At 44.4% G+C, this 27,146-nt stretch overlaps 4 protein-coding genes across 5 annotated transcripts in view; 2 read left to right on the plus strand and 2 right to left on the minus strand.

Annotated features, from left to right (window-relative positions):
- Nucleotides 1-1,971, minus strand: part of ECPAS (Ecm29 proteasome adaptor and scaffold) — a 66,191-nt gene extending 64,220 nt beyond the window's left edge. Inside the window, exon 1 of one of the 2 annotated variants that reach the window (XM_059834446.1) lies at nt 1,916-1,971. In XM_059834446.1, the coding sequence (XP_059690429.1) occupies nt 1,916-1,937 (22 nt within the window). In that variant the 5' untranslated portion in view covers nt 1,938-1,971. Of the gene's footprint in view, nt 1-1,456; nt 1,494-1,915 lie in introns of those variants that run through there. The other variant, XM_059834447.1, reaches the window with a different exon arrangement.
- Nucleotides 1,972-3,772: 1,801 nt separating this feature from the next.
- Nucleotides 3,773-11,562, plus strand: DNAJC25 (DnaJ heat shock protein family (Hsp40) member C25). Its single transcript, XM_059833504.1, has 4 exons — nt 3,773-4,093; nt 5,635-5,787; nt 7,490-7,960; nt 10,594-11,562. The coding sequence occupies exons 1-4, from the start codon at nt 3,773-3,775 to the stop codon at nt 10,714-10,716; spliced, it is 1,068 nt and encodes a 355-aa protein (XP_059689487.1). The 3' UTR covers nt 10,717-11,562.
- Nucleotides 11,563-14,294: 2,732 nt separating this feature from the next.
- On the plus strand, nt 14,295-19,794 carry GNG10 (G protein subunit gamma 10). Its single transcript, XM_059833505.1, has 3 exons — nt 14,295-14,408; nt 17,908-18,039; nt 19,767-19,794. Exons 1-2 carry the CDS (start codon nt 14,328-14,330, stop codon nt 18,031-18,033), a joined length of 207 nt encoding a protein of 68 aa, XP_059689488.1. The 5' UTR covers nt 14,295-14,327; the 3' UTR covers nt 18,034-18,039; nt 19,767-19,794.
- Nucleotides 19,795-24,091: 4,297 nt separating this feature from the next.
- Nucleotides 24,092-27,146, minus strand: part of SHOC1 (shortage in chiasmata 1) — a 54,420-nt gene continuing 51,365 nt past the window's right edge. Inside the window, exons 27-28 of the mRNA XM_059834269.1 lie at nt 26,541-27,095; nt 24,092-24,192 (exon numbers count right to left, since the gene is read on the minus strand). Of these exons, the coding sequence (XP_059690252.1) occupies nt 24,092-24,192; nt 26,541-27,095 (656 nt within the window). The remainder of the gene's footprint in view (nt 24,193-26,540; nt 27,096-27,146) is intronic.

A 27,146-nucleotide genomic window follows, 5' to 3' on the forward strand; every position in this document is an offset into this window, starting at 1 on the left:
ATAAAAGCCAACAAGTTACAAGCAAGAGATCTCACACTGACCGGTTTCACCAAGTGAAATCATGTTAGCATTGTAAAACTGACAATAGAATCTCTTGGATGACAGCAGCAGTGAGCTCTTTCACAGTCATGATTATAATCTGTCCCAGCTGCTAATGGAATAAATGGCTTGGCATTTGTGTCCTCAGATTCAAGGATGGGTGTAACTGAAAGATCCTTCTTACTCCACCATGAGATCCTGGCTCTTCGGCTACATAAAGGACATCCCTACCATTATCATATGCCTTATTCCACTCAGCCTAGTTCCAGTAACATCTAACAAAAGAGCAGAGCAAGGATGTTATCTACAAAGCAGCACACAACAACAACAAAAAAACCCTAAGTGACACATCACACAGAAATGCCTTAGAACTGAAAGCCAATAGCGCAAATATGTTCAAAGTATTTCCTCTGCCCTTCCCCTCTGGTGGTTGCCAAATACTATTTCAGGGCAACCAAAGGCCCTCTCACTTGGCTGAGTCATACATTATCTTGCTATTAACTCTTCACGGTTGTCTAAGAACTAGCTCTATTCCAAGACAGGAAAACCAGGGAAAGAAAAACCGTTCTTTGAAGTTTCATAGGCTTCTCCAAAGAGAAGTTAACCATTTACTGCACTGGACTGCGAAAGGGATTTGGAGGTGACAAGAATACAGAGCTGGTCTTCCCCTGCCCTGCATGCTTGGCGGCAGAGGCATGCACCTCTGATTCCGGCAGCTCTAATCATGTGCCGAGAGCTGTGGAGGCTGAGGATGTGCTTACATACCTACCGTGAGACATAGCACTGTGCTTACCGCACGTAAGAGCTCTGCGCGAACCCGTTAACGTTTCGGCATACGTTATTTTTACATTGATTCTGTAGTTAAACGATGGTGATGGAACAAAGCAGAGCGGGCGCTGGCAGGCGAGAGCTGCTGCTCGCCCTTTCAGGGAGCGGGGCTACAGGGGCAGCGGGCTGCTGATGCTACCCCTGCAGCGGGGGGTCTGCCGCCTCTGCGCCCCGCCGCCCCAGGCCACGCCGGCAGCCCCCCCGCGGGGTTCCTCTCGGCGAAGAGCCGCCGCCCCCTCCCCACCGAGCAGGCGGGGCGGCCCGCAAGGTCACGCAGCCGGCGAGCGGCGGGAGAGGGCGCAGGCCCCGGCAGGCCGCAGCGAGCCCGCCCTGCCCGCGGAGGGGCCGGGGCTGAGGGAGGCCGCCCCTGCCGCCGCAGCCTTCAGTTTCCGCTTCCCGACATGGCTGCCCAGGGCCGGGCCCGGCCCCGCCGCCGTCACCGCCTCGCGGGGCCGGGAGCGGGGTCCCGTCGCAGCGGCGACGCCGCCGAGAAGAAGCCCCCCGGCCCGGCCTCGCCGCCGCCCCGCGCCCGCCCGCTCCCCGCGGGGACGGCTCCCGACCAGGAGCCCCCGGCGCGGCGGCCACTTACTGAGCTCGTCCTGGGCTGCCGCGGCGGCCGCAGCCATGTTGCCAGCTGGGGAGGGAGGGGAGGCGGTGAGAGACGCGCCGCAGCCGCCCGGCCCCGGCCGCTCCCCGCCTCCCGCCCCTCTCCTCCGCCGGCGGCTCGGCACAGGCACAGGCACCGGGCTGGCTGCTGGCTCCCCCCTCCTCCTCCTTTCTCCTCTCTGCGGCTCTCCCCGAACGCCAACCGCCGCGAAGGACGGCAGGGCTCAGCGGCGCCCGCCCTCCCCTCACCGCCGTTTTATATTTAGAAAGAGCTGAGCCATCGTCCCCGCCGCCCGCCCCCGCCGCGCACACGCACCGGCCCGCCGGCGCCGCTCGGGCGCGGCGGGAGGCTGTACCGGCCCTCCCCGCCCCGCGCCCGCCCGCCCGCCCGCGGCTGCCGGTGGGTCCCAAGCAGAGGGGCAGCGGGGGGCAGCAGACTGACCCGAGTCCGCGCTGACCTCCATGACGACCGCGGCGCGGCCCGCGCTCTCAACAGGGGCGCGGGAGGGAAACGGCCCGGGGAGCCGTGGGCGGCGCAGCTGCGCCCCCTCTCGGTGGCCCGTGCCGCCAGCAGCCGGCGGGCGGCGAGCCCCGCCCACAGCCTGGCACAGCTCCGCCCACAGCCTGGCACAGCCCCGCCCACAGCCTGGCACAGCCCCGCCCACAGCCTGGCACAGCGCGGCCCGGGCCCTGGCAGAGCCTGGGGCAGGCCCTGGCGCAGGCCGGCGCAGCCCGGCCCCTTCCCGGCAGCCCTCCTCAGCCGCCAGCTGGGCTGTGGCTGCCGAGGCCCGAGGCCCCAGTGCCAGTGCTGGCAGCAGCGGGCACAGCTGCTGGGAACCGCCTGCTCCCCGCACCTTCCGCAGCGCCTCCATCTCCCGTGCTGGGGTGGCCGTGGGTCAGCATGCGTGACAGGCCTGTGTTTAGGAACATCTTTCCTTTTAAAAACAATGAGTTCCATACCATTGCTGCTGAACTATCGTATTCCAAAGTCATTAACTAAAGGGAGAAAGCTGCGTTGTAAAACACCTTACGTGCTGGTTTGGGGTTGCTAAGACTGCGGTAGAGAGGCGTGACGAGCACACAGCATCATTCTGAGCTCATCGGTGCCACGCGTCATCTCTGCAAGGAGCATATTGGCAAGAGGCTACAACAAGACACCCCTGGAGCATAACTGTCAGCAGGCAGTGTGGCACCCGCTTGCCAGCTTTTTTGATGCTGCCTGCAGATGGCATGGGGTCAGCTGGTGACGTCTCCCACGACTCCAGAGCCAGTTCTCTGCAGAAGTGAGCCCCAGGTAACACAGTGTGGAAGAATTAGCTTCCTTCTCAACTCAAAAAAAAAAAAAAAAGAAGGGTGACAAAGCTGGCTGTGGACAATTTTTTCTTTATTTGTTAAGCTCAAGATCCGAGGATTTGGATGTCAGCCTCTGACACTGATAATGACCTGCAAAGAGGTGGAATTTTTTTGTGGAAGCAGGTTTGGGACTCATCCATCTCAATAAACGTTTATTAATGCAAAAAGGAGACAGACGGAGGCCAGAAGTATAAAATGCATCCTCATTTCTAGCAGAGGAACAGCATGTGTTCTCGGATGAGCTGAGTATTTTTGTGGCAGACATTTCCAGCATCAAGCACAAATCTGATTTTCCTGGGAAAGGTCCAATATCGAGGCAATGTTCCTGCCAGTTACACCGACGCACAGATGCAGTTCTCGCTTCCAAAACAAGCCTTTGGGTAAACCAGATCTAAGGCGGCAGACCCGCTGTAGCAGCTGTGAGGCCAAATGCCCATTTTGAAGGGTGTTCGCACTTTTCCCGTTGCCACCATCATCAAGGGCAGCTGTGCACCCCTCAGACAGCAGCAGCAGGAGCGCTCCCCAACGCACCCTCCGCAGGGTACGCCCTGAATGGGCGTTCGGGGGGGTGTTCTGGGGGCTGCCGCTTGAACCGCATTGATCCAGCGCGGAAGAGAGAGCGAAACCCCAACTCCGCCAGCGAGCTGACATGAAACACGACCTCAGGGAGTATTTCAAAAGAGTCTTCCCTGGAAGAAAGAACAAGCAGAAACAGGTTGGAAGAACTCAGGGACAAGACTGGACTCTCAAGCCCGCGCTCCCTCACGACGCCTTTCCTGCCGCCACCCCCCTCCTCTCCCCGGCCCCGAGGCCGACAACCAACCCCGCCGCCGCGCGCGCGCTAGGCCGCATCCCCCCCGCCGGCCCCGCCCCCGGCCGCGCGCACGCGCCTGCGCACGGCGCGGGCCCTGGCGGCTGAGGCGGCGGCGGCGGGGGCAGCAGCGAGATGGCGGCGGCGGTGGCGGGCGGCGGCGCTGGGCCGGGCCGGCGATGGCTGCTGTGCCTGTGGCTGTGCGCGGCGCTGCTGCCGCGGGCGGCGCGGGGCCTGACGGAGGGTCTGTACTGCGGGCGGCGCGTGTGCTACGAGGTGCTGGGCGTCAGCCGGCAGGCCAGCAAGGCGGAGATCGCCCGCGCTTACCGGCAGCTGGCCCGCAAGTACCACCCCGACCGATACCGCGGGGAGCCGGCCGGGCCGGGCGACGGCGGCGGCCCGCAGGCGGCGCACGAGAAGTTCCTCCTCATCGCCACCGCCTACGAGACCCTCAAGGTGAGAGAGCGGGACCGCCGCCGCGGCCGGAGCCGCTCCGGTAAGAGACAGCGCGGGGGGCCGCCCCGGGGGGCCGTGCGGGGGGCGGCGGCGGCGGCGGGGCGGGGAGCGGGGCGGGCAGGCAGCGGGCAGGCAGGCGCGCTGCCCCGCGTCGCGTCTGCCCGCGCTGCCGCTGCCCTCGGCGGTCTCGGTCTCGGGAACGGAGGCGGCGTCCAGGCGAGTAGCTGAGGCCGGGGCTAACGCCGTCCGGACCGCGCTTCTCGCCTCGCTCCTTTACCGGTGCTTGAATTGCCTCTCGTCGCATATGGGCAGCTCGCGCGTTGGCCGCAGGCGGCAAATCGAAGCAATCACTTGTTGCGAGAAGAAAAATCGTGGCTTTAAAATAGGCTGAAAGGTGCATAATCCCCTCCAAATTTTGCTCGACGGCTGCGACTCATCTGCTGCATCTGTCTGAAGCGGACATCGAAAGAGATCCGGCTTAAACGTCGGGATTCTGCCTGACTTTGGCCGTGCACACCTCGCAGGTGCCTTTTCCCCTGGGGAGGATCAGAGCCTCTCGGGTTTACACCTGTGTGCATCGCGGCAGGCTCGCCGGCATCGGTTTTGCATTCCTTTGTGTGGGCTCAGCCGGCTGGCTTCCCACCAGCAGTCGGGGGGTGGGGGGGAAACCCGAAAAATCTTCTTCAGTAGCCAGTCCGAGAGTGCAGGAAGGGGATGCAGTTCTCTTGAAGATCCCTTTGTATTTAGAATTTTTCTCTTGAAAATCCCTTTGTATTTAAAATGAACCGACTGGGCTTTATCTTAAGAGGTATACCTTTAAACAAAAAAGTAACAGTGACTCGAGTAGCATGTGGCGATCTGTAAGGGCAGCTTATCAGGGCAAAATATGTGTGGCTTGGCAAAGACACAACTCAGGAATGGAGAGAAGAAACCTGGAAGTGTTTTAAGGCTGCGAGGGAGAAAAAAGGGAACTTCTTTTGGGGAAGGAAAGGAATGCTGTTGAGGCTGATAAAACTAAATTTCTCATCTCTTAATTACATGGGTGAAAATGAGAAAAATTCCAAGAAAATGAGAACGATGAGGTTTTGAAACGGCCTTCCATTGGACAGATTCCACAGTCCTGTAAGCTAATTCTAGAAGATTTGTAAAACAATCTGTCAATAGGTTCTTCATCTGAAAATCTTTTCCTGAGTGACATTTATTAACTGTAGTCCACCTGGATTTCCCATTCTGAAGTTAAAAATACTTAGTACGTGGATTTCGGTTGCCTGTCTTTATTTCAGTATTAAGTGTCTTCATGTAGTGCGTGCTTAGGCATTTAAGACCGCATGTGTCAGATGTGTGTGGGCAGATGAGTGTGAGAACAAATTAATTGAGAATATGGGAAAAGGACCAAAGATTTTCTTCTGTGCTTCATACTCCGTCGGGCTATTGCAGATTTTATAGCAGTGTGGTCATTAATGAGACGTAAAACACAGCTACAACAGAGTAAGTGAAAACAGGAATCTGAACCTATGCATGTTTTTCATCTCATCCTGCAGGATGAAGAAACGCGTAAAGACTATGACTACATGTTGGATCATCCTGAAGAGTATTACAGGCATTATTATCACTACTACAGCAGGAGATTGGCACCTAAAGTGGATGTCAGAATAGTGATTCTCGTTACAGTGTGTGCCATCTCTGTGTTTCAGGTAAAATGTCATGTTTACGTGACACTGCTCAGTGAGTTTCTGAATGGGAAGAGAAGTATCCGCAGCTATCGTAACGTGCCAGGTATTAAACAGTGTCAGTGAGGAGGCCCATTCCTATCTGCTCTGGTAAAGTTCTGTGTGGCGTCCATAACAAATCTGAAGTCAGGATGTACTGGGCAGATTTTTGATTGCCCTTGGTACCTTGGACAAAGGTAGAGATTAGTTTCTTTTCATGGTAGGTTGTTTCATAGAGACAAGTGCAGCTTTTCTAAATAAGTTACTTAGTTCTTCAAGGCAGGCTGAGAATAGAATGTTCCTGAGCACAGGCAGGACTAGTGCTCCAAATAAGCATGTGTCAGTTTGTCAAGTTGTGTTAAGTAATTTTTTAAAAAACAGACTAATTGCAAACTACATTCAACACTCAATTCACATGATAGGACTCAATATCAGGAGTTTACTAATGTGTGAACCTTACATTGCAGTGTATTTTAAACACCACGATGAAGTCAGGAGAGAAGTGAATTCGGTTCAGTGAAGTTTACTCTGAAGGTGGTAGTTCCAAGGTCAAGAAAACAGCCTGTGTTTTAGATGGGAAAACGTGTGCTATTGCTGACAAATATTTAAGTGGAAGAAGGTGCATAACTCTTTTTCTTTAGCATCTATTAGATTACTGGTTCAAAACATCATTAAAAATACCCAAAAAGTTTGAGATGAAGATACAGCTTATTCTATGGTGCAGCTAGCTCACTTTTTAGTGGGGTATTGGAAGTTAAAACAAAAATATGTTGATCAGAATTTGAGAGCTTGGAATAATAAATTTCAATGGCATATGCAGCCAAATACTTAATTTCTCTTCAGACTTACTTCCAATGCCAGGGTTTCACTTCACCTCTTATTTCTTATTTTGGCTGTAAGTGGAGATACTCAATTTCCTGCCGTCCAGCTGCCAGATGATTGCAAATTCAGTGTAAATGTCTGTGTAAACTGATTCACCTCTCTCTTGCTTTCTGCTGTTTCTGCTTCTTGACCTTTCTTAAGGCTGTATAATTTGTACGTCTGCCCTTTCTCTTGGTGTGAAATGCTGCTTTTTTAAAAAAGTTGCCCCAGTAAGACATGTTCCCCCCAGGCACTATATTTCTCGTTTGTTATTTGGGTTTTGGGGTTTTTTCCCATTGAAATTCAGAGGGTAGCTGGAGATTAGAGAGGGATGTTGACTCTTGTAAAGTCAGTCCTGTCAGACTAATGAGATTTTCATGTACTTAATCCACGTTTAATTAACTGTTTTAACTGGGTAACAATTTTATAATGAAATGTTCATATACCAGCTACTTTATTATAAATCCAAGGGGACTTCTGAGAATGGCCAGCACAGCCTAGCATTAAGCTTCAGGAGATTACCATCTTCTCGTGAACAAAACCAATCTGAACAGTGTCTGCTTGTCCTTCCTTATCACTGTATATTGCTGTGAGATACTATACATCTGTTTTCCAGGTGCCTTACTAAGTTTGGAGGAATAATTATAGCTTCTATAATACTGCAGAATAATAATAATACTACTCTTACCTTCAGTTTTTACTCTTGCTGTAATGTAATTGTGGTTAAAGGTGTATGACAGCATTATTTTTTTTCCTGGCAAACCTCCAAATAGGAATGTGTCTGTATAAGAACATATTTTTTACTTTTACTGTTCTTCAATTACAGTTCTTCAGCTGGTGGAGTAGTTACAATGAAGCTATCAACTACCTAGCTACAGTGCCAAAATACCGCATACAAGCTACTGAGATTGCCAGGCAACAAGGTTTGCTCAACAAGACTAAAGAAAAAGGCAAGAACAGGCGGTCTAAAGAAGAAATTCGTGAAGAAGAGGAAGAAATCATCAAAGACATTATTAAAAATAAAATAGATATAAAAGGCGGTTATCAGAAGCCCAAGATATATGATATCCTTCTATTTCAGATCCTTCTTGCTCCTTTTTACTTGTGCAAATACATAGTTTGGTACTGTTGGTGGATTTATTGTTTCACTATTAAAGGGCAAGAGTACGGTGTGGAAGAGAAGCTGTATATCATACGACGGTACATGAAAATGTCTCAGTCTCAGTTTGACAGCCTAGAAGATCATCAAAAAGAGACCTTTCTCGAACGGCAACTGTGGATACGAGAAAACTATGAGGTGGGTAGCTCTAGTGGAAAAGCTAATGTTAGTTATCCAGTGCTCTCACAGTAAGAACAGCTATTTTGTGAAGGTGCTTGGGACAGGGCTGTGTGAAGCATTGCTTCAATTTTAGCTATTGCTTTCTAAATTGAAAACTGTTAGACAACCACTCGGTGTGTTTTCTTCAACTTCTTATGCTCATGGGCTGGTAGACAACAGCTCCTGACCGTGCCCATGGATATAGTAAGGGATTTGCTTGAGCAGGGGACATCTGCCTGTGGTTGTTAGGGAATCTATGCATACAAGATGTAGTTGAATCTGATGAAAGGCTTTCTTATAACAGTATGGTATGACAAAGTTATTACAGTAGGTTGAAGACTGTTCTCTGAACAGTAGTAATTTGTAATAAGGATTACCTGGATCATCTGAAACTCCTATTTCATCAGTCTTCTAAGCCATTAATTCCTGGCTTGCTTTTTTTAAACTGTCCCTTGATAGTTCTTTGGCCTTTGGTGAGTCAGGAACTGTTCTTGCTGTGCTGTATACCTATTCAAGTAAAGATGGTATACGAAATACCACTGGGCACAACTGCTACTTTTGCCATGGATAGCCAGTTACTAAATAGTCAATATGTAATATTTTTTTTTTCCTAAGCTTTTTGTGACAGCAGTGAAAGAACATGAGCCATAGCATGGAATTGCAGTCCAGAATGACTTGGGATGATGGGGTTTGGCAGATTGACAAAGCATTTTTATTGTTCCACAGAAGCTCATCTGTGGGCCATCTGGGTGGGAGGTTTCTAGAAGACAAACTGAGAATACAAACTTGGCCTGCTTAAAGGGAAGAGGAGGTGTTGCTGCTGCTCTCCATACGCTGGGAAAAAAAATGGGATGGTGGCAGAACTGCCTTTGCTGCTGGCAGGGCACCAAAGATAAGAGAATGCTTCTTTAAAAGTAGGCGGGGGTGGGTTAATCTAGAAACTGGAAGAGGAAAATAGTAAAATTGATGCTAATGTAAGGAAACGATTAGCTTACAGGTACATATACATGTTGAATTATGATTTGCTAGAAACAATCTGAAAGTCCAAAGAGTGAGTAATGTTACTAGTCAAAGCAGATGTTACATAGAAAAAGATAGGATGGATGTCCTGTTGTTGTAGAGGAAAAAATTAAATGGTTTGGGATCCATGCTGTTTCTAACTAGTGATGTTTTGGTCACTGAATATAAAAGAGCTGTATTTGCCAGAAGTGAAGTCTGTTTAGCCCAAACTCATTTCCTGTGGCAGCCACCAGTTGATTTTCAGTGAAGAATGTTTGAAAGTTGCACCTATATAGCAATTTTTATCCAGTATAATTTGCAACTTTCGGACTTCCTGAAAAGAAATGGTGTCTTTGTAGGTAACTGCTTTAATGAGGGTTTGGGTTTTTTTAATAAACTTATCTAGTCACTCCCTGAATACATTAAAACTTTCAGTGTCTGCTGTGCCATCTGGTCATGACTTCAGCAATATGTGTAGAGGATGGTTTTTTTGAAGCCACCTGGAAACATGCTGGTTCTTTTGTTACTGGAAGTGGAGAATAATCATGCTTTATTCCCTTTTCTTGTGCTAGCTGTGCTCCTGTGTACCACTACCATATCCTTACTTGAAACTTAGTCATGTCTTTTCTAGGCTGAAAAACATGCTTAGGTGTTTCTCCGCAAAAGCTGCTCTGTTCTTTGATCATTGGAGATGCCCATCTGCATATTGTTCAGTTTTCCAGTGTCCTTTTAGGATGGGAAAGACCAAGAATTCAATACACGGGTACATCATGGAGCTTCACAATATTTTTTTTTTTCCCCTCTGTTGCTTTCCTAAAAATTCTTAAAATTGAGCTGGTGTATTTATAAAGCCATCTGTAATATTTTGAAAATCTTGTTCATGCATAGCAGAACCTTAAAAAGAAGTCAGATGACACTGAGATGACATAAACCTGTATGATGTTGAGATTTATGCTGGCTGTATCTACATAAACTGCCTTCCAGGATAAAAATGCAGATGATGTTGCTTTTTTAAGATACTTGACTTCGCTGATAATTGTAGATTTCATTACAATCACACAATTTCTTGACAGAATGTAATTACTTATCGTTTGGTACTGCCAATACTCAATGCAGAGATACTAACTTAGTTGAGAAATTTAATTAGGAATAAAAAGTTCCATAGCAGTATTCTATCTAGACAATTACTTTGAAATGGGAAAACAGCTAAAGTGAGGAGCTGAACAACTGCATCAAAGAGTATGTGTGCTGAGAAGGGACTCAACATTTAGCTTTCTGAGCATTAGCAGTTCTTTACTGTAAATTTCATTTTGCTGAATGCATGAGCATCTAGTTCTTTAGCAAAAAAAGTTTTGGAGCTTGCAGCACCATCTTACAAGGAGGTAGTTCTGCTCTCAGCAAAAATGCAAAGCATCTCAACTACAGCCAATAGGCTTCTTGGCTGGAGGTACTCCTACGCTTTATGTTGGTCAAGGTCTGCTTCTATGTTGCAATTCAGTCTTCTGTAAAAACAGTAAGCTGCCAAATGGTTGAACTAGGAATGCTTACACCCCCCTTGAGGTTCACTTCATCTGTTTCTTCAACATTAGTAAAAAATTTTGTCTGTCTATCAGGTCTATAAACGAGAACAAGAGGAGGAGTTAAAGAAGAAGATGGCCATGGATCCCCGATGGAAGAGATATCGGCGGTGGATGAAAAATGAAGGACCTGGAAGACTGACTTTTATTGATGATTGAAAGTTGCTGAACAAAATGTGTGCTAATGTTGAAAGTGATTTGCAAAACTTTTCGCTACATCATTCAGAGTTTTGTCTGCTGTGGCTCAGCAGTGATCTAAAACTCAGGAATTATTAAATCAGGCCGAAAAATAATACAGGTTTACCATTTTTATAAGTCAGGCCTATTAAACAGGCTCAGCTCAATGTATATACGCCATTTACTTGGGGATCTCAGTGTGGAATTCATTATTCCAAACAACGTATTTTCTCTACATAGTTCATATTCATGACCTATGGAACCATAACTTTGGTCTTTCTGAAAATGTTTCTAGATCAGTCTGTGAAAGTCTTGTTTTTCCTTTTTAAACTGAAGGGTTCCTGCAAATGGACACTGGAAATGCTTACAAAGGATTCTGAAGCAAGGGCCATTTTCTGCTTTCCTCTCTCTTTCCCCCTACTTTTCAACCTAATTTCTAAGATGCCAAATTGTTTTTTGATGTAGACAATATGGGGATTATACTGGACTTCTTCTTTTGCTATTCCTGCTCCAGTTGGAAATTAATTTTATTCTTTGTGGGAATAAATGATGCATGACTGATCATCATCGTGATGCAAACAAGCCTTAATTCTTTGTTCTACAGAGTGATTCATGAAATAGTATGCTTAGATCTTCTGGTTTTGGTTTTTCATCTTGTATGTTGGATTGTACCTGCTTGTTCAGAACAAGTATACCAGTGAATATTAGTCTACTAAATGTGACATTTCTTTCACCAAAGTATTGGTAAAAGGGAAAATGACCCTTTTGTTAAAAAGGGCAATTTTGATGCCTTATGTAAATAAAAGTTTATGTAATATACATACTGAATTTGTTTTAAATTCTAAATCTAAACTAGTCTTTATCTCTTCTGATCAGACCTCAGAGTACTTAGAATAAATAACACACAACAGCACGCTGTGGTTTCCTCAAACTCAGCCCAGGTCAGAGTTTCCGTGATTTTCTGGTAAAAGTGGTTCTGTTACCGTATTTCTATTCAGGAATTTTACTGGGGAAGGGGCAGGTGGGGAGCGTAGCCAGATCGGGCTGCTCCTATCGTTATCACATCTGTAAGAGCAAGTTCCTGAGCAGTGTTTCTGCTGAAAACGGTGCTAGGTTAGCTGACTTCTGTGGAGATTGGTTCTGGGAGAGAAGCTCTTGGACTTGCTACTCCTGCCAAAGCCTACAATAGCTAAAAGGTTTAAAATGCTTATTGATTAATTTTTGAAGCAAGACATGTCTGATTCTGTAAAGGTGACCTGTCCTCATTCTTTGAGGAACAGTTTCTGTTCTCAAGGCTTCTTTTGCAAGTTCAGCTTTCACTAGTTCTTGGAATGTTGTCTCAGTTTTCTGTTTAAAATAATACATGTTGAAAAGCATGTTAGAAGTATTATACTAAATGGCTAACTTCTGTATGCATTAGTAAAATTGAAGAGGAACTGGTAGATTTGTCTTTCATCTCTGTTGCATGTAGTGTAACTATAAACTTAATTCACTTGTACTTAATGGTCAATTCAAATCTAAAACTTGTTAAAGAAGATACCTAGAATAAGCCGTGCTTGCTTTCGTGAAGTAATCATAGGGACAATGTAGGGGTGTGGCAGGGACACTGCAAAGATTTTCGTGAAGTGAGAGACCTTCACAGCTTGGGTGTATTGCTGCTTCATCCCCCAAAACACAGTCAGCCTTGTGCAAGAGTGTAAGGGGGAAGATTAAGTTGCTGTGATAGAAACAAAGGGAATAAAGGTAAGCACAAGTAAAATGGTGTTGATTATTAGGTAAGACAGTTACATCTGGAAAAGAACCAGGGAAGTGCATGCAAGAGGATCTAAACCTGTGGCCACAGTTTCACAGGCTAACAACTCTTGCTGCTCTTGCCCTTGTGCCTCATTTTGCTCCATCCTTTCCCTCCCAAGCCAAGTGTTTGGGTTATACAAATAAGCAATCAAAACACACATTTGTTTTCCCTTTTTGCCTAGGTTAGTTCTAACCAAGATTAATTCCCTGACCTGACGCTACAGCAGGAAGTCAGTGGGGAGGACAGAACTGTGTCTTTCAGTGGCAATGGTGTCTTGTTTCTGTACAACTGTGGCCTGATAGTGGAGAAGGGAAAGTCAGCAGGTGTTTCACGACCTGCTGGAAATGAGGCGTTCTGCAGGCTCAATTTGGAGTTCCCTCTTTTCTTGACATATAAGCCCTTTGAAAATAACCAGGCGCAGGCATAAATTCATGGGCTGCAGCAAAAATTTGCTGGGCCGTGACACTGTAGTCACATCTCCATAGCGAAGGACAGCAAAAACTCGTGTCTTTACAAAGCTGTTGGCGTTGCAGTGAGACCTCATTAGCTCAGGCTATTGAGCATTTCTAGCCTAACATCTCATTGTGGTTCTAAATGATGTCTATCTTTTGAGCATAAATTTTCAGGCCCTATTTTATCTTGAAATTAAATTGGTAAAGCAATTATATATATAAAAAAGATAAAAAAGCAGGAATGAGATTGCTGAGAGTTACGATACTATACCCAGTAAAGCCAGTATAAATTGAGATGACTTCAGAGAGAAGTGTTTGCATGAACAAGTATTGCTGGTACTGGGTAGCGGTGAGATAGTTGTGTGAAAAAATTGTGGCAAGGTAATAGGATCTTGGAGAAGAATCGCCTTACCTCCTGCCAACTTTTTTCAAAGAACTGTATCTGTTTTGTAGCATGTATGTACTTTCAAATATATGGTGTATCTAAGGTGAAATGTATATTTCAATCAATATACGCAAGGTATTCAGAGCCAGGGCCTTTCACATTCACCATGAGTCTTTTCCATGACTATGCTGAGGCTTTGACTGATGCTCAAGCATGTCCACAGCTGGGTGTCCCTATGTTCAGAGCAATCATTTGAGGCTATGACCTTCATTCCGCCAACTTTTTAACAGGCCAGCAAACTCTGATGGCTGGGAAACCCCTGCCAAAAAGTGAAGTGACTTATTTATCGTCACTGGTGAAACGGTGATGAGCAGTGTGGGGGGGCTGTGGCAACGCTGGCAGTAGCTGCTGGGCGGTTTGAGCCCAACAGCTGCCTGTGGGCAGAGCAGGCTTTTTGTTAAGTCTTTTCAGGATGTTTAGGAGCTCGCTTTCCTTTTTTTTCTCCCCTTTTTTTTTTATTTTCCTCCCCTTTCTTCTTCTTTTTTTCCCTTTTATCCCCTTCCCCCCCTTTTTTCTTTCTTCTTTTTTTCCCCCCTTTTCCCCCTCCTTTCCCCTTTCCCCCCCCCCCCCTTTTTTTTCCTTTCTTTCCCTTGTTTCGTTTTTTTCCTTTTTGTGCCCTTTCCCCTCCTTTTTTTCACTTTTTTTTTTCCCCTTTTTGTCCTGTCCTATTTTCACCAAGAATGCTTTCTGCCCCCAAAGCCGCTCGAGCCCTGGTCCAGGGCGGCTGTGAGGCGCGGCGGGCGGTACCGGCGGGGCGGTGTCGGGGCGGTGCCGCGGGGGCTGAGGGCGGAGCGGCCGCGGCTCCTCCCCGGGGCGGCTCCGCGGCGGCGGAGGCAGGCGTGCCGTGCCGTGCCGTGCCGTGCCTCGCCGTGCCTCCCTCCGTCCTCTCCGCGGCCTCGGGATGTCGTCGGGCGGCAGCCTGAGCACCATGCAGCGGCTGGTGGAGCAGCTGAAGCTGGAGGCGGCCGTGGAGAGGATCAAGGTGAGCGGGGCCCCCGGAGAGGGAGGCGGGGGTTGCCTCTCCCTGAGCGGCGGGGCGGGAGAGACGACCTGCTCCTGCCATTTCTTCCCCCTTTGTCCGCGTCGCCCGCCCTGGGAGCGAGTCGTGGGGAAGGGGTGCGAGGGGTGCCTGTGCCGTGGGGGGCTCCCGGCCCCGCGGGCGCGGTGGAGTGAGTGATGTTCCCTGGTGGAAGGAGCTGTGATAAATAATGCAGCAGCACCTCATTAATTCTGCACAAGCAAGCATGATAATTGAGAGTAGTTCCTCGCAGCTGAGCCAGCCGAGCCCTCCCCGCTTCTGAGCGCCGGCAGGATTTGCAGGGAGAGGCGGTGTGGCTTTGCACCAGCTGACACACTTGGGCAAAGCAGGCAATTTTCTACGCACGCATGACCCTTCTCTTGCTCGCAGATTTCCAGACAAAGACAGGCTTGTGAGGCAGTCCTGTCATCTGCTAGCGCCTAAGGTCTGGGGGTTTGTTGTTTTTTTTTTTTTTTCTCTGGCAGCCCAAACTCACCCATGCAGACCTGTCCAGGACAGCTCTTGGTTCGCAGCAGGTGGGGGGGTTCCACAACTGCTGTCTGAAAATGACGCTTTCCAGCCATGCATAAAATCTAGCATAGGCTGTGAAGTGGTGAAGGTCAAATTAATTTGTATCCTTCTCTCATCACCTCCATGCATTCACAATTTTTCTCTGGCCAGTCACAAAACACCAGCTTCCTTAGTCTGCCAATGGTGCCAGTATACTGAGCTGCTGGAACTTAGCTAATTGATATAAAAATAATTTAGAATACCCTTTCTCACTATTCCTGTCCTGGGCTGATGAAAATTTGAAGTGCCCTTTGCAAGGTGAAACTACTATGGCTTTTGGACATCACCCTGATCAAGTCATTAATGTTACTAAATTTTATTACCAAATACCGAGTCAGCAGATGTTTGAGTCACTAGAAGCGACTGTAGTTTATTACTGCAATGATGTGTGGGAATCTGTGGGAAACAGCACGATGCAGAGTGGAAACGTAGGCCATTGTGGCAAGAGGGATATGGTCTAACACAGAAATGATTGACCAAACATTTCTGTTGCATTATACCATCAGCAATATCCCACGTCTGTTCCTGCTCATTTTGAGGTGTATACCCCCTCCCTGCTCTTTTTTTAGGTGGGGAGGGTGTATGAAAGATACAGTTTGTAGTTTATTGGGGGTTACTTTGTGGTGGTAACATATTCTGGAGCTGGACTTCTCAAGGCTACATATTTGTTATGGGTTGGCTTGTACTCCATGGAGGCTTGGCCTTGGTAAGACCTCGGTCTCATCTTTCTTGCAGCATTGCGCACAGCAGTCTCTTCCCAGGTCTGCTGTTCTAGGAACCTGTTTGTGTCTTTTTATAATCACAAGTGAAATGATACATGATTAAAAATGGATCTTATAAAAAGCGTCATCTAGGGTTTCTTGACATGCAGTGTGAAAAGAGTGAGGAATATATTCAGCTGGTGAGAAAACACTTGGATCAGTTTTAGCAGACACCGAGATAGGAGAAAATGTTGTTTTGGCTACTTTGAATAGATGATGTGTTTTCAGACGGAAGCTGGATATGAAAGGATTTTTAAAAATACATCCCATACGACAAAGTTCCAGTGGTGATTTTGTTTACCCTGCCAGCTAAAAAAGCAGACAGGAACAGTATTTGCAGAAAGAGGAAACCAAGAAGGAAAGAAGTACCCACACATATCTTGCATGCAGGAGGCTGCTGCAGGAGCATGTTTGTCCTGTGAAGAAATACAACAGAAACCCTTGTACTTTCTGTGTGAACTGGAGGAGTGAAGAATGTTACAGGGGCATAGGTAGGGCTAAGAGTAGGCAGATCTGCCCTAGAACAACAGTCTGCTGCCATATGGATAATTCTCACACAGATGCCAAAAATCAGGTTGGTATCTTTCCAGGAGCACCAGCATATATGTAGCTCAGTACGTGTTGCAGAGTTCAGCAGTGAAGTGCAAGGAGACACAGTGAGGAACTGCTACCTGTGCTGTGCTCACAGAGCAAGCCATGCCCTGAAGGACTCTCTGCTTGTTTTCCCAGGAGAAAGCTCCACGCAGCCTTGGTCTCATCAGTGTTGGCAAGTGGCACCTCTGCCTGATAGCTGTGCGGTGCATAGTTGGGGTGCAAGGGGTCGGCACTGTGGTTGAGGCAAGGCTGCTAATGCTGCAGGTGGTCCAAGGGGCTGGGCGGGGTGGGAGACCTTTGCAGCCTCCAGAAAGAGATTCTCCTCAAGGAAGGGAGCAGTGACAAAGCCCACTGACTAGCTAGGATCCTTGCTGTGGATGCTTCTCCCTGTACCCCACTCAAGAGAATCTGGGAGGCTATGGGAAAATGCTTCTCTTAACAGCTTCCTGAAATGCTGACAGCTGCCACGTAAATTCAGGCAATTACCAGCATGAGTGTCCTGGAGGAGATCTGGGAGGTGGTGAACAGGACAGCAGCTAAATGGCAAACGGAAGCATGCGCTAGGCCAGATTTCCCATGCACTTTCAGATGCTGTTAGATGGGACCGCCCAGAATCAAAATCCCATCAGGGCTCCTGGGTGGCCCCTTCAATCAGGAGGCTGGGAAGCATGGATGGTCCTTCTGGCTATTGTCTTCTCCCTCTGCTGGCAACACTGCGAAGCTGTATCGGAAGAAGAATCAGTATTTTAGGAGTTCTTTAATGAAGGCAGAGGTGAGGTCAGAGGGGAACTTGTATTCCCACCAATAAGCTCAGTATTTCCTTCTATAAAGGAAAAGGAGCAGACAGCATGGATTTTGACAGTTCCCTGTAGCTGTTACCAATGCGTGTCTGAGAAACCGGGAATTCCCCTACGTTTTCCTTCAGAAATACAGGCACATGACTGACTTGCTGTCCACAGGGAGAGCAGGGGAGTTCAGTGCTGGAGGCATTGTGCCTTTGGATTCCTGGGCTTGTTCTGCAGCTCTTGACTGTCCTCTTTGGGGGCCAGAATGTGGATTTGAAGCTTTCACTTTACTGCCAGGGGAAGGTGGCAATTTGAACTTAAAAAGTTTTTAATCCTCATCTTCTTGCTTTCATTCCTTGTTATGCTCGGTGTAGGTTAACAGTTTGGAAGTGAAATCCTTTTTATAAATTATCTGAGGGTATGAGAGTTCAAATATAAACCTGAAAACAGTACAGTAAATTGAAAAATATTGTGGTCAGGGTCCTGTGCATTTTAATGAGGACAAATGCCATCGCACTTGCACCTCAGTCCTCTACACTCCTCTGGCTCATCACTGGCATAGTATTTCATGCATGTTTCATCGGAGCTTTGTAAATGTGTGTCTGTGCTGATTTACTTGGTGTTTTGGAATCCAAGACCTGACTTGGCTGCTCTCCAGCTCTGTTTGATAATGGCTCTTCAAGAGGAAATGCCTAATAGATGCTTGTGAATGAATGAGTTTCCTCTCTGGATTTTTCTTTTTTCTTTACACAGGTCTCTCAGGCAGCTGCAGAACTCCAGCAGTACTGTATGCAAAATGCCTGCAAAGATGCCTTGCTTGTTGGGGTTCCTGCGGGGAGCAATCCCTTTAGAGAACCCCGATCCTGTGCTCTACTCTGAAATCAGGTAATAAAGTCACAGATATCACGGCAACAACTCTGATTAGAAACTCAAGCCCTAGGAAGGGCAAGGGCACATGGTGATAGTTGTTTGAATGTTGAGTTCTTGGTAGTGAAGGGTTCATCACTTCCCTGTTGGCTCTACAAATTGTTCCGTTTCTTTTAGTTGTGGCAATTGAAGCATGTCTCTTTCCTCCAGCTCTTTATAGAGGTGTTTTGGTTTTGTTTGTTTGGTCGGGTTTTGTGTTTGAGCAGCTCTAGGGTCATTAGCATCATCCAAAATAATAAAATCTGTCCGTGACACACGACTGTGTGTGACACAGCCAGACATAAAAACCAGTTATGTACCCAGCTTGAAGAAGTAAGACAAAGCCATGGCAGTTGCATGTGTTCTGATGCCTAGCTCACAGCTTAAGCAAGAACCTTGTTAAAATATATTGTCTTCAACATCATATTGCAGTTCATTTGTCCTTGGCTCTTTCTGTTGTTACTGTTGGTACAACACCAAAAGTGGTGGAAGCAGAGAGGAGCTGAGGCAATCTGTAATCACATCCTTCGTAACCTTTTTCAGCAGAGGTCTAAAGCATGAGATATTCCCTAAACTCTGTCTGCCTTGGCACTCCGCATTGCCTGTACCTGCGTAACACCTGCAGGGTGGGTGGGTGACTGTCCAACGTTTGCAAATCTTTCCGATCCAGTTCCATGATTCCCACTCTTCTGTGTCCCATCTGTCACACAGAGATCAGTGATCGCAGCAGGAGGAAGAAAGGCCATGTGTGCTAGCAGTCTTGGGCAGGATCACACCATAACTTTTGTTGGAAAATCTTACTTCTTCTGCATGACAAACAAATGTGGAAGTAGGATATTCAGAAGGGGTTACTTTTCTTTAAAAGAAAAAAATAAAAATAGTTCCTGCTAACGAGCTGAAAAAACTATAGAGAGAGGAAGAACCACTGAATTCTGTTCTGTCTTTGAGAGTGCTATCGAAGTGAAAATGAATGTTTTCTCTAAGGGCAGAATTTAAACTAGAACATAAAGTACTTGTAAAATCTTCCCCTTCTCACTGCCAGGGTTTCTGAGCTTGCAGTTGTGGTTGTGTCTCATCAGAGAGGTTTTGACTGTTGCTACATACGTTTGACAAAATAGGATTGAATCTGAAGAAAGAGAACAACTGAGCATGAGATGCTCTTCTGGAAAAACTTGGCGAGGGGGGAAAGCACAAGCAGAAGATTTTGTTAATTTAGGTGCTATCCTTAATTCTTCCCGCAAATAAGATAAAATTGATAGTGACTGTTGCATGTGTTCTTCTGTTACTAAAGCAGCTTTTCTACTTTTTCTTCTTTGTGTCTCTGTGTGCGTATATACGTATTTCTAGGATTCAAGTTTGATTACGTCATCCAGACAGGATACAAAATATTTTCTAAAACAAGTTTGATGGTTAATGTATGATACTTTTAGAAATGCATAGCTCAGCCCAAGATGTCATTTAGTCATCTTTTGCTGATATAAATGATCTAGTTTATTATTATTTAGTTATCTAGGATCATAAAAAATGAGAGCAAAGTTGAAAAGCCAGTTAAAAAAATTTGTAATATTTAAGGATGCCAACATCCAACAAAGAAAAGTGGTTATTCAGTTTTTCTCAGTGCAAAGGAGCTTTTGTGTTATAATTTGTAAAAGAAATGTATCAGTTTAGGAAGACAGCATTTAATAAACCTTTTTTTCCTCTTATAGGGAAGGTCATCGGAGAGTTGCCTTCAAGCATGACATGAATAACAGCTGCCTTCCTTCACAAGAAGAGTCTCTCTCTGTGTCCTAACTTTTCTGTGGCTAAAACAGTGTCCTAAATATTTATCTCTTTGTTCTTGTGTATCTGTACTTCACTATCTTTTGCTAATGTTCTTAAAGGTTTTTAATGTAACTCTTATTCTTTTCATAATCGTCACCATTGTTACTACAGTATGCTAACTATACAAATATTGCTTGGGAAGTTTACATTTTAGAAAAGAAAAACACATCAATTTTTACCAAATGACTTACTCCTATCTTGGTAAACTGTTACACCAGAATGATAGCAAAAACTTGTATTTTCCAAAATAAAACATCCAAAAAGTTAATCGTTAAAAGTATAAAACTAAATGTTGTTACTACTGAAGTAATGTTTTCAGGGGGAGTTTTGCTTCCATTAGCAAGACCTGGAACCAACTACAGTATTTTTCAAGTGCATCTAAATCCATAAATGACACATTAGAAACTGCTGGACACAATGTGTAGCACAGGCTTGATTCCTAAGGCATGTTTCTTACAAGACTTCTGATCTGTAATACTTCTCCTAATTTGTATTTGTGAAGGTACTGCCATGGTGGAATTCCCTTGACACGTTTAAAATGTGACCAAACAGACACTAAAAATCCATGAACACCCAAAGATAGTTGCATGCATAATTGTCAAGGTTTGCAATACACAAAACTTACTAAAATGTGCTTGTCATTTGCCTTCAGTTTTTTATAGAGCACTTTTACAAGGACAACTAACTTTTTTAATAGGTTTTTAATTTTGTCTACTTTCTATTGTTTGTATTAATCTTTTAGAAGTTTGGAAATAAAATTCCTTTCCCTACTGGCTTTGAACTCATTGTTTAATTGTAACAAAGAGCAGATACTGTAATGAAGAGGATACTTTGATTTTGCAGTGGGAGTGGAGGCCTCAAGCTTTTTGGGAAGAGAAGGCTACTGTTGGATTTTTAGAAAAAGTGTCTTATTAATAGAAAAATCCTATTTATAGCTATTTACCATTTTTGTGGTATATAGTAAGAATGTTATCAGGCTCACTTATACGTTTTGAAATTGTAAGGCAGAACTTTTCCATCTGAGTATTTAATTTTCGTTAATGTTAACTGAAATGGGGCAATGAGTATCCTCCAGGCAGTTCAGTCTTTGTCAGTCCTGCAGGAAGGCACTGAAATGAGAGTCATAATACTGGCAATATGTATTGTGCCTCTAAATACAGAAAATAACGTCCTTCCTCAAGAGCTTTTCTTCACTCTGGCTTCCTTTCATTGTAGGCTATTTGAATATAGCAGGTTTTTTTTTTTAGTACTCAACACATGCACACACTGCGGAAGTCTAGAGGAAGCATGGTTATTCTTACTTGCACAGAGATGATCAGAGACTCAGATTGAGGTCAAAATGCTCAAGTCAAGGAGAGAGGGAGAGGGATGAGAGTATGCATCAAATGCCTTTGAACAGCCAGCATCTGGCTGCTGGCCACTCCCTCCCAGGCAAGCTCTTCATATTTCTTCGACCTCCCGCAAAAAAACTTCCCCCTCTCCCCATATCTGTTTCTCTCCCCGGGCCCCCCTGCTGCATACGCTTTCCTGCTTAGTGTCCTCACTTGGAGCTTGGGTTCTGGGGTGGCTGCTGAGCTGGCATAAGGAGCTGCCAAATTATAGTCTGCAGGAGAGAGCAGCTGCTGCTAGCTAGCCAGTCAACTGCTGTTGTCTCTTGGCTGCCCTGCCCAGCTCCATGGGGCGTCTTTCAGCTGGAGCACCACAGTCAACATGTGCCGGAGGAGTAGCACTGTGAGAGCGCACTGCAGTTCCTGACTGCATTCATGTCTCATACCAGCAGTGGTTAGAAAGACCTGTGCAGTAGTTGTCAGATGAATTGGGAGCGCTCCACCCTCATGTACCTGCGAGCGTGGTGGTTATTCTGCAGTCCCACAGGAGGAAGACATGGATTCGTCTCTTCAGAGGAGTGTGCTTGCTGCACTCCTTTGATCTCAGGGCAGCGTGCCCACAATAAAGCAAATTAAGTGAATACACACATCTGCACGCTAAGTGCTTCACGTGGGCCACAAGGCCCCCTTTTTTCACTGTCATCTCTCACAGTCCATCAGCAAGGCTCTTCTCCATCTACAGGTGCCGCCCTGCCTGGTCACTAAGCAGTTTACAAATTTGATCCAAGAATTGAGTGTCCCTACCCACTGATGGAAGACTGGTGATTAGTTTTTGTATTGCATCTTTTTGTCTGAGAATTAGTTGCTTCCTAATTCTTCTCAGTTATAGATGATTTAGGGGGAAAAAAAAGTGCATCTTCATAGTGCAATAGTAATTTTCCCCTATGTTAAACAGATGAGATGGGGGGGGGGGGGGGGAGAATGTCACATGTGATAAGTTTGTCAATGTGTACGTATCTGTGAGAGATTGAGAGTCATAAACAAATACAGTAAAAGACAACTGGTCATTGCAAGCCCTTTTCCTTATTTTCCACTACGTTGCCAGTAACTAACTGTACACTGACATTTTTTTCTACCTAATGGAAAATTAATGCAGACAGCACTTCAATTTTCCTTACTTACTTTATGTAGGCAACGTGCCTTTGTTTTCAAAGCGATCTCTAGATTATCTAAGCTAGTCTTCCATGACTGTTAACGTGAAAGTTCTGGTGTCAGCCCTTGCCTGTGGGAAAGGAGGACATAAATACATAGCTTGGCAGTGGCAGCTATAATTTTCTCCGCAGTGGTCATCTGTGACTGAGACTTTGTAGCGCTGCACTTTTAAAATAACAGATCCCTGGGCCTGGCAATCTGGGAGACAGTTCTGAAAAACAGAGCCAAACCCATGATGCAAATAGATGGAAAATGGTTAGGTCAAGTGACCACAAAAACGGGCCAGAAATAGTAAGTGAACTCCAATTTTGATTTAAGTCTGTCTTGTATTCTGGGCAAAATAGGGAAACACTGGTTTGTTTGCAATTCTACTAAAAGCCTCTTTATGTTACACTTGAAAGGTGTTTTCTAAAGTCTTGCAAACAATTTGGATACAAATAATTTGGGGATATTACTGTGAACTGAAATGGCTATTAGAGCTGTCATCATAGGTTTTAGGAATTCTCAGCTAAAAATCAGCACTCCATTTTATCTGAAAGACCAAAGCTTTCTCCCCTAAGTGCTGGTTTTATTTATCCAAATAGTGAATATGCGCTTAATGAAGGCTCATTGTCAGGGAAGTATTTTAGTGCAAGCATAAACCATAAACTTGGGGGGGTGTTCCTTCTTTTTTTTTTTTCTTTCTATTATTGCAACAAACTTAATAAGATCTGTGAGTTTGAAAACTGAATCGCCTCAGCTGAAGGCCACTGAACAGACACTGACATTCTAGAACTGGCAGGCATGCCTGTGCAAACCGTGCACAGCATTCCTGCAGCAGAATGGTGTTACTGTCTACCATTGCTCCCACACGTATTTCCAGTTTCATTGCCAAATCTATTGATGGAAAGCGAGGGTTCGGGTGCTATTCTACATTCTCTCTTCTGTAGCTTGCAATTGAGATGCCTTTTTTTCCCAGATGACTCTCATCTCCCTACTTGCTGATGCACTGTAGCAGGCTGAAAAATGTGGATGCCAACAAATGGCCCCCACCAGATTATGCAGAGAGCTAGGGTCACAGCTTAGTTCTCTGAATCAAAGCTATTAGAATCCTGAATTTCAACATATCTTTCACATGTTGTCCATAAAACAAATAGGTTGTTCCTGTAGCTTGATTATGATTAAAGGCAGTTCAGGAACTCATCATGTGGTTTCTAAAGGAGCTGTCAGAAGGAAAGGAGTGGAACTGAGCCCAATGGACAAATACAAAGGGTCACAGCTGTAAATGCATGAAAGCTCTAAGACTTCATGAGCAGCCTTGAGATTCTGACAGATCTAGGCCATCTTTAAGTATGGAAAGCTGCATGCTCAGGGGCCAAACACAGGAGCCTTGAAAACTCTATGAGCTTCAGTGTCTTTTTTTAATTAATATTTTTTATTTTTTGTATAAAGAGTGATAAAGTACTTTTGTACGACCCATGAGAACAAACAGAGAAGCAGTAATTCTCCAGGTTCAAAGAACTAGTTTGTTTAGTAAAATTGCAAAAACATGCAAAAGAATCCTGAATTAGTAAGGATTCCCAAACCCTAATTTCTTTCTAAAAATGAATAAAAAAATGAATTTAATCTATTTCCCTCAAAGAGTTTAAGAATTTTAAAAAGTATATGTAGTATGTAAATCACCATTCAGTTCAAAAGAATTTAAGACGTGTTTGTCCATCCCTTCTTCCAGGGACTCTTTCATATGTCAATCTCCTTTTTTTGAACCCTGGTACTTCTGCAAATCCTGAATCTGGAAAAGAAGTGGAAAGAAAATATATGTGTGATAAACTACAAATACAACATGTGTGCAGACTTCACTATGTGTTACTCAGAAGTAGTAACAGACTTTAGCTTTAACCAGTAGGCTCTGTATGAAAAGTATCAACTGCCATAAAATTAAATGTGTACAGATTAATATTAACTACTACTTACCACTACAGATCAGTTTTATGCATATCGTCGTGTAATAGTAATACAGGACCTGATATACAAAATGAATACATCAACCTGCACTATGCTTAACCACAATATTTCAGTAAAGGTTTTAATGCTTATTTCTATTTCTTTAATACTACACTCAGTGAAAGTTAATTCTTTTTAACCAGACATGTTCATCTTTCTAAGTTGTTTAAAAAAGGTACTTACATTCTTAAGATTCAAGTATTTTTACAATAAAATATTTGAGAAGTTGCTTATTCAAAATAAGTTACTGTAAGAAAATTCTGTTTAGTCTTTACAAAAAACATTGTCAGAAAACTTTAAGACTGACCTAAGGGTTTCATCTGTTCCAGTGGAAATACTGGCTTGGCATATTGGCATTAATTGTTTGTGGTTTATTAAAAGTTTGATCTGAAGCCTGAAGAAATCCCTGGGGGTTCCCAGTGTGTCTTTTTAATTTGATTCTGTACACATTTCTTAAACTAGGGTTTTCACATTGCTTAAACTTGGGATTTCACATTTCTTAAATTTGGGACTTCAGAAAGCTTTCACTGTATTAAGGGTTTTTTTTGCATTAGCATGCACAACTATTTAGTATACTTATTTTTCCCCTGGCTAGTGAATAATAAAGTAAAATAAACAGCCTCTTCCAAAATTAAAGCAAAAATCACTTCTCCTTTTTTCATCTGATTCAGATTTAAGTATACCTTTGCCCTACTGGGCAAGAGTATTACAGAAAGCTTATCAGTTGGAGATCACAGTGTTTTCAGAATACTGTAAAATGTGATACCAGAATAATCTGCCCTGATCTCTACTGAAACGATTGTATTTAGAATTTTTTACTATTGGTGTTAGTTACAGGTTACTGAAACACTGTTAACTACCCAGCAATAATTGAGGTCTCAATCCCAATAGAGAGGCAACAGGTCTGTTCAGAGTTTCTATATGAACATTTTAATTTACATAGGCTGAAAATGAAAAGCAGTTCACCATATCCAATTAACTTTTCCTCTCTTTACTTCCATAATTGCCTTAAGCAGCCCATGAAACATAATGATATCAATTAGTTACTTGTGTTTTCATGAGTAAGTCAGATCTAATTAGTGAAAGCATTCAGTGCTGTGCTGACCTTGCTGTACCACCAAGAGATTTAACAACAGGCAGCAACAGAGAAAATATAAATTAAATCATCTGTACTAGGAGTTAGGCACTTTATTTTACAAGCTTAAACTTTGATTTTTAAAGAATGTGGCACCTCACCTATAGGGAAGCAGCAGAATTTAAAAAAATACTACAATATAAGATAGAGCAATACTTAGTCTGACAGGGACTAGTGATGCTTTCTTACTTTTAAGACCCCATGGATACATATTATGGCTTATAAAAAAAGGTCTCAAGCTAACCATATTTGAGAAGGTAAGCCAGGGATAAGAAAACCACAAAAAAAGAGAAGCCTGAAGCTTTTATATAAGGACTGTACACAACTTCAGCACTATACCATCTATTTGAAGAAACATGCTTTGGAATAATTTCAAGATGGAGAGTTTAGCCCTGGAGACATTACCTAAAAAAAAATATTCCAAGAATAAGGGAACTGTATGAAACAAATTTGAATCAGAGTGCAATTCTTACTACATTAACGCCAACAGCAAAACACAGCCATTAATAGTATTTAAAATTCACTCTCTGAATTTGCTGAATCTACTTTTTGTCCTTTAGAGAAGATACCTTCTAGTCTTTTCTTCCCTCTTTTGTTCAAACCTATGTTTATAAAATAATCTTTCCCATAACTTTTAAAGTAATTCTGGCATGTTTATTATGCACATTTCAGGCACTGTCAAAGAGAGAAGAGGCTGAAGCTTACAATATTGGAGAACTACACTTTTCAATATTTTACCATGGAAAAATAATAGCAGTAACACAATTATATTTTTTTTTTAATATCCTTTATGCTCAAAACAGAAAATAAATGTATAGGAACCTTTTATCACAGAAGAAATACATATACAAGTAAGTTTTTTAGTAAAGGCAACTGTTGTGTTGGATTTGATTTAACAACTCTTTGAAGAAAATACAAAATCTAGTCTTACAGATAGATATTCCTGTTTCCAGTCGAGTTACAAACAGAATTTCAGCACATTCTGCTTGCTTTGGACGTACCTGTTCTATTTTTTTCTTTTGTCCATAAGAATGGTGGACTTTGTTTTCTCTTTCCTTTAGATTCTCTACCTATTTGGTGAAAATTCAGACTTTGAAGCTCATCTGGGTCAACAAAGAAATCAGAGAGAAAACCATCAGATGCAAATGAGTCACATGGGCCTGTGGAAGGGTCATTCCATGGGGTCTGGTCAATCATAATTTCTGGGCTTTTAAATGTTGTGTCTCTAAAATCTTCTGGAAAACTCTTAGAGGTCTCCTGAGATACACAGTCACTGAAAATTGCAAAGAAATCCTCTTTTTCAGAGTTTTTGGAAGAATGATCAGAGCTATAGTGCATCCTGAAAGGCTGTCTTTGAACATTAATAGAATTCGTAACATGTAGATGAGCAAAATCTTCACAGTCCTTTGGCACAGCGAAGACATTCTGCTTCCTCCCTGTAATTACTTCTGAAGAACATGATTTCTTTTGCATATAGGTTGGAAGATCAGTGTCAAAAACCCCCTGATGATGATTCAATGGAGGAATTATGGCTTCAGAATTCATAAGAGGTGGTCCTGGTAGAGAAAAATTTGAACCATTTTGTTTGGAGAATGAAAAATCAGCTT

Source organism: Gavia stellata, chromosome Z (assembly GCF_030936135.1).
Source record: "Gavia stellata isolate bGavSte3 chromosome Z, bGavSte3.hap2, whole genome shotgun sequence".
Lineage (NCBI taxonomy): Eukaryota > Metazoa > Chordata > Aves > Gaviiformes > Gaviidae > Gavia > Gavia stellata.

Coding starts and splice junctions, on each gene's coding strand:
- DNAJC25 (XM_059833504.1), top strand. CDS start 3,773: ATGGCGGCGGCGGTGGCGGGCGGCGGCGCTGGGCCGGGCCGGCGATGG. Junction 4,094..5,634: donor CCGCCTACGAGACCCTCAAG/GTGAGAGAGCGG, acceptor CTCATCCTGCAG/GATGAAGAAACGCGTAAAGA. Junction 7,961..10,593: donor GGATACGAGAAAACTATGAG/GTGGGTAGCTCT, acceptor TCTGTCTATCAG/GTCTATAAACGAGAACAAGA.
- GNG10 (XM_059833505.1), top strand. CDS start 14,328: ATGTCGTCGGGCGGCAGCCTGAGCACCATGCAGCGGCTGGTGGAGCAG. Junction 14,409..17,907: donor CGGCCGTGGAGAGGATCAAG/GTGAGCGGGGCC, acceptor TTCTTTACACAG/GTCTCTCAGGCAGCTGCAGA.